Source organism: Acomys minous (genome assembly GCF_964271855.1).
Source record: "Acomys minous genome assembly, chromosome: 2".
Classification (NCBI taxonomy): Eukaryota; Metazoa; Chordata; class Mammalia; order Rodentia; family Muridae; genus Acomys; species Acomys minous.
This window is the reverse complement of record NC_140484.1, coordinates 67,981,108-67,987,107: the sequence shown is the minus strand read 5'-3', so window position 1 is coordinate 67,987,107 and position 6,000 is coordinate 67,981,108. Positions and strand designations below refer to the sequence as shown.

The following is a 6,000-nucleotide window of genomic DNA, read 5'->3' as shown; positions in this document are numbered from 1 at the left end:
CCTGTCACCCTGCAGTTGGTTTTCTTTTTCTTACCCTCCCTGTCTATAGTGCAACAGGCACTGCCTTCCGGGACCTACTCATGTGGCAGCTTTTATTTAAGTTCATTTAAAATTTGATTAAAAAAAAAACCCAGGTTTTTTTTTTTTGTGTGTGTGTGTGTGTGTGTGTGTGTGTGTGTGTGTGTGTGTGTGTGCATACGCTCTCAGACTGCTCTTCAGCTACTTACTTGTCGCACTTGACCTGTGAACACTGAGAACATGTGCATTGTTTCGGAGAACTCTAAGCTTTGAGCTCCTCACGGCTGAGCTCATCACTCAACTCAGCATATACTGCAGTGGGCCTGCCTGCCTGCCTGCCTGCCACGTGGCACGTGCTGTAGTACTTTCTCTCACAGTGAACCAAACCGAGCAGATATGGGATTGCCATGGTGAAGATGGCCAGAGTATGCCCTGTAGCTTCTGATGCTGGGGTGAAGGAAATGAAGGGCCATATACCTGGTGCTCAGGGGGAATGGAAGCCTAAGCCAGCTCAGCAGTGATCTCATCTGGAGGCAGGCTTCTGTTACTATGGGGGTAAGGGAGTGGGTGAGGGTGAGGGTGCGGATGGATGTGTCAAAAAGGTTCCCTGCTGCCCTGGGATTAGTGGGCAGCCAGACTCAAAGAGCAATTTGGTGAGAGCCAGAAGGACATTGGCAGGCAAATGGAGAAGCAAGCTTGGCCTTCATCTTGCTGAGACTGACAGAGGAGTGGCGTGCTCCAGGGAGAGTCAAAATCTCCCAAACAACTCCTTCGGTCTGGGGCCTTAAGAAGCACAGGCATCCTGAGCCCCCACAGGATCTTTCTCCTGCTGCCCAGTAGCCACAGCTGCGGGCGCCAACTCTGGGGCCTCTGTTGCTGAGTACGGCTTTGGCAGCTATGGTGTCAAATAAGGAATGATGACTCATTATCCATGACTAGATCAACTGTTCAGAATGGAAGCTTAAATGGGAGACATTGCGGATGAGAAAGGATGGCAGGGAACTTGCCTGTTTGGCATCAGAGCTTCCCTCTTCACTCTGGGGGGAGAGGAGGGGGAGGAGGAGGAAGCTTTTTCTAGGAAATGGTGCCAAGACCTGATGGATGAGAAGTGAGTTTTCATGGTCAATAAAAAAAAAATGCATTAAAAAAAAAGAAAGAAAGAAAAAAAAGAGCCTCTGTAAGTGGCTGCAGATGGGGACCTTTAGAAGAAGGAAAGCAAAGTTTTCTGATGAAAAGCATAAAGCATTAACTATGGGTAAGAAGGATGGAGGAAAATCCACATGGGGCCCTGAGACCAAGCTTGAACTTCTTTATTGTTTCCTTCCCAGGGTACACACCAACTTGTCACATCAATGGATATGCACAGATGTGCAGATATCTCACACACACACACACACACACACACACACACACACACACACACACACACACACACACACACACACACTAGGGCTCCCATGATTCTTTTGAGAGACTTTTTGGAAGGATTTATTGGGACCTGTCCTGGTTTGGCTATGACTTGAATGCAAGCTAGAAGTTTGGTCCAGTGTGGCCTAAGGCAGGTCACTCAAGGAGATTTGTGATCACTGCTATTTTCCTCATGAAAATCCCCAGGTCTTCAGCATACTTAGAGCCACAGAATTAAGACCCAGAAACGTGATCCAAACTGTGCATGCAAAAATACAACTCTCACCTAAACGAGGGTGACAGCCACATATGAGTGACCACAGCCTGCCAACTTAATACATTCCAAAGGGATTTTATCTGACACACAGGTGGGCAGGGAATGGCTACTTAGGACTAAAGATAACCCAAGATAAACTGTAATTAGGCGCTGGACCTGCAACATTCCAACCCTCCCCGCTCTCCCCCATTGTTAGGCTTTAATCAACCAGCCTTTACAGATACAGCTTCTTTCCAGAATTCTCTTTTATGGAGCCCAAATCCCTCCATCAATTCCTCAGGTCACATAAACCCATACGGAGGGGAGGAAGGGCACTCCTGTCAGAAGAGCTGAGCAAAGGCAAACAGACTTCAAGTAGGAGTGTTATGAACTATAATGTGGCAAGGGGGTACCATGGTGGGCCGGCGCCAAGATGTGCCCCTGAGATATCATGCCATGTAGTGGGTCTGGTTTAAAAGGGGTTTACTGGGGGAAGGGGAGAGGAGTGAGGACCTTCTGGACGGATGGAAGAAGCCCCTCTTTCATGGTCTGTAGTCATACTGAAAACCAAGATCTAGTGAGCTTTGCCCCTTCTGCTCTGCGGAAGGCTCTGTCTTCCCTGAGCTCACCTGAAAGAGTGTTCATGCTGTTAGCTCAAAGCCGTTTCCCAAGCCTCTGCTGTGACACAAAACCAGTGAGTCTACTATGTTCTCTACAGTGTGGGTTTCAGTACAGACTACAAACGACTGTGGTGCTAACATGTCTAGAATGTTTTGTAAACTTAAAGAGATTCCTGTAAGCTCGAATCCACCTCTCATGGGTCAAAGAGACTCCAGATAAGACCCTGTCCACCAACAGCCTAAGTTTCCCACCTATTGCTTATTCCCGAAGGGTGGGTAATCAGTCCAGAAGACCTGGGTGTATGGAAGTGCAGCACAGTGAGAAGCGCTTTTAAGCCTATACTTCTAAGTATAGACTTAAAAGCCAACCAAAGGACATTTAAAACCTCGAGCTTGTGGCTATGAGAATGGATCTATAGTGGAAGGCTTTACCAGAGTTAGACTAATACTTTACCAGAACCCCATTGGTTAATGTCAACACTCTGAACTTTGACATTTCTTTCTTCCTTTTTTTTTTTCTTTTTCTTTTTCAGTTTTTCAAGACAGAGTTTCTCTGTGTAGCCTTGGCCATCCTGGACTCACTTTTGTAGACTAGGCTGGCCTTGAACTCACAGAGATACTCCTGTCTCTGCATCCAGAAGTGGTAGGATTACAGGCAGGTGCCACCACGCCTGGCTAACTTTGAAAATCTTAATACAACAGTAGCATAGTGACAGGAAAAAGTCGGAAGCATTTTTCATTCTTTTTATATACCTTACATCACTTTGTTATCACCATTTAAGCCTTTACATATTCCAACCATCATAATTTGGGTTTACCAACCTTAAAACACTTTCTTAGACCATAAAATACCTTCTTAGACCCTAAAACACTTTCTTAGATCTTCACAACTTAAATCAGTATCCTCAGACCTTACATAAACTACACTTTTTCCACTATGCAATTATTTACCATGAGACACAGGTGGGGTGGTTGATTACTGGGAGCAGTCACTGTAAAGTGAATTCCTTTAGATAAAGGAATAGTAAAATGTTATATCTGAAACCTGCTTATCTTTTAACGAGCATGTGAGCTTATCTCAGGGGCATGTTTTGAGGGGAGTTGTATTTGGGAATGTTTATATTTTGGATATATGCATACATATATATCAGGGCACACAGGGGTAGCTCAGATGAGGGCAGCACAAACAGCTTAATTCTCTGGCCCTCCAATACAAGAGATTTGTGTTCACTGTTGGCCAATGGGTGCGCCAGGCACAGAGACCCGCCTCCAGGGACACAATTGCTTTTCCAGATGATTCTTAGACTCTTCTCGGTCCCAAAAGTCACTGAAATCCTCACGTGAGAGTTCAAAGGCGAATATTGGCACTGCAGGCCTGGGCTGGGGCGCTTCTGTGTAGTAACCACACAGTCCCTGACAACTCAGGGTGAAAAAGTACAAAGCGTACAAAGCCCAGCGGCGCCGCACGCTCCAGGAGTCCCTCCCGGTACCAGCCCCGGATACCTGCAGCGTGCGATGGCATGCACTCCTCTGAAAACAACTTTAAAAAAGCATCAGGAAGGTTTATGCTGTCAGTTGCCTCGGCTTTCTTGCTTTTCTCACTTGAAACTAGGTCTGGGCACTGGGTTTCTGCCAGATCTGCTGATGCTGCCTTCCCACGGCGGCGTCAGGTTCACCGCCACAGTACTCCTTGCAGGGCACCGGTCCATTCTAGCTATGGCTGGGGTTGATGTGACCGTCCTCCGCGTTGAATGCTACGGGAACTTTCCGAGGCGATTGCGCGATGCTGGGCGGGTTTCTCTCTGCCAAGTGTCTCTTTGGTTTTAAAGTCGTCAACTTCTTAGGAAAAAGAAGCCGAGACTGGGAAACTGAGCCAGCCAGAGGGCGGAGTCGCGCGCCGCCCCGCCTCGTCTCCGCGGGCTGTCCCCTCTCGGGAGCGGTGCCCGTCCCCCCCTATGCCTCGTCACTGCCGCTAGGCCAATGGGCTTGGCCGCACGGCCGCGCGCACTCGCACCCGCTGTCCCCAAGACCCCTGCACACGGTCACCAGCTCGGGTTTTCGGCTCTCGTCCAGCCCGTAGCCGTCGGAGTCGCCATGCAGTCCCTGCGCACCGCGCTCCTCTTTTTGCTACTGCTGGTGGCGCCCTCCTTAGCTCTGCCATCAAGGTCCGGCCGCTCGGCCCCAGCTGCCACTGTCTGCCCCGAGCGCTGCGATCCTACACGCTGCGCCCCGCCGCCCACGGACTGCGAAGGCGGCCGAGTCCGGGACGCGTGCGGCTGCTGCGAGGTGTGCGGCGCGCCTGAGGGTGCAGCGTGCGGCCTGCAGGAGGGACCCTGCGGCGAGGGGCTGCAATGCGTAGTACCCTTCGGGGTGCCGGCCTCGGCCACAGTAAGACGGCGCGCACAGGCCGGCCTGTGCGTGTGTGCCAGCAGTGAGCCGGTGTGCGGCAGCGACGCCAAGACCTACACCAACTTGTGCCAGCTGCGCGCCGCCAGCCGCCGCTCCGAGAAGCTTCGCCAGCCGCCGGTCATCGTTCTGCAGCGCGGCGCCTGCGGCCAAGGTACCCGCCCTGCCCTGCGCTGCACTCCTGGGTGGCTCCCGACTCTTGCCAACCTGGTCCGACTAGTCAGAACCGTCGGAAGGGCATGCCGAGGGCCAGTGAAGCCCTGCGGGGTGTTCTAGGCATCCAGTCGGTCGAGTAGAGACCTGGCTGGGGTGGTGGTGTGGTGGTGGTGACTGTTTCATGGGCTCCCTCGGGCCGTATTTCTGAGTCCAGTATCGGGTCGTTCCGCGCAACACCAAGCAGGTGCTTTGCGCGCTTTGGTTTCGCGCCCCTAGGCTGGGGTGATCCGGGATCCCTCTGGAAAAACCGCTTAGCACAGGAATCTTGGCATGTTGACACACATGGCTTCGGGACCACAAGAACTATTGTCTGTAGCCTTCCCTCCCTTCTCCTCTGCTGCTCCTTTTCTTCTTGGAATTATCCAGGCAGTGTTTTTCTCGTAGATCCTCTTCGTGAAAACTTTCACTTTGGGAAGGTGGGAAAAGGGACCGGCTCTGCTTAATTCAGCCCGCACTTTTCTTACCATGCCTCCTAAGCAAAAACCGAGTTGGTAACCCTGATCCTCTTGCTTCCAATGATTTGAGTCAACTTCACAAAAAAGTCCCACGGCTTGTTTGTTTTTTGATTCTTTTGAATGAGCTCACCCTGGTACCAGACTGAGAAATTTGCCGAGGTAGAGGAGAGGCCCGCAAAGGATGAAGAAAAATGTACCCCTCCCTCTCTATATGTGACCTTTCTGTACCAACAAGAGCTGGAGTGTCAGGGAGATGGTGATGGTGACCGAGTGAAGGATGTTGGAGAAATGTCCAGCTCCCTGCAGAACCTTCCAGAGAAACGCTCCAGTTAAATGTGGAGATACTCTGTGGAAAAACAGTAAATTCATGCCGGCCACTCCAGCGGTGTGGGGACCAGCCAGCTGGGCTCCGTAGTGTACTTGGCTTCAGCTACAGGGCTCCTGCCCAAACCTAGCACCTCCCCTTGGGCATGTGGTGGGGAGGATGGGAAAGCACAGGACAGAGGGATTCATCTAGATTTTTCTTTATAGGACTATGGTCCCGTATGACCACATTGGATTTCACAAAATTTTACTTGGGTGGACAGGAAAGTATTTGAGTGGTGTAGGAGAGGTGGGCAGA

At 50.8% G+C, this 6,000-nt stretch overlaps 1 protein-coding gene across 2 annotated transcripts in view; it reads left to right on the top strand.

The window, feature by feature from the left end:
- The first annotated feature begins 4,255 nt into the window (after positions 1 to 4,255).
- The window catches only part of HTRA1 (HtrA serine peptidase 1), a 52,186-nt gene continuing 50,441 nt past the window's right edge, over positions 4,256 to 6,000 (top strand). The window contains exon 1 of one of the 2 annotated variants that reach the window (XM_084772703.1): positions 4,256 to 4,861. In XM_084772703.1, coding sequence (XP_084628829.1) covers positions 4,282 to 4,861 — 580 coding nt within the window. In that variant the 5' untranslated portion in view covers positions 4,256 to 4,281. The remainder of the gene's footprint in view (positions 4,862 to 6,000) is intronic. The other variant, XM_084772704.1, reaches the window with a different exon arrangement.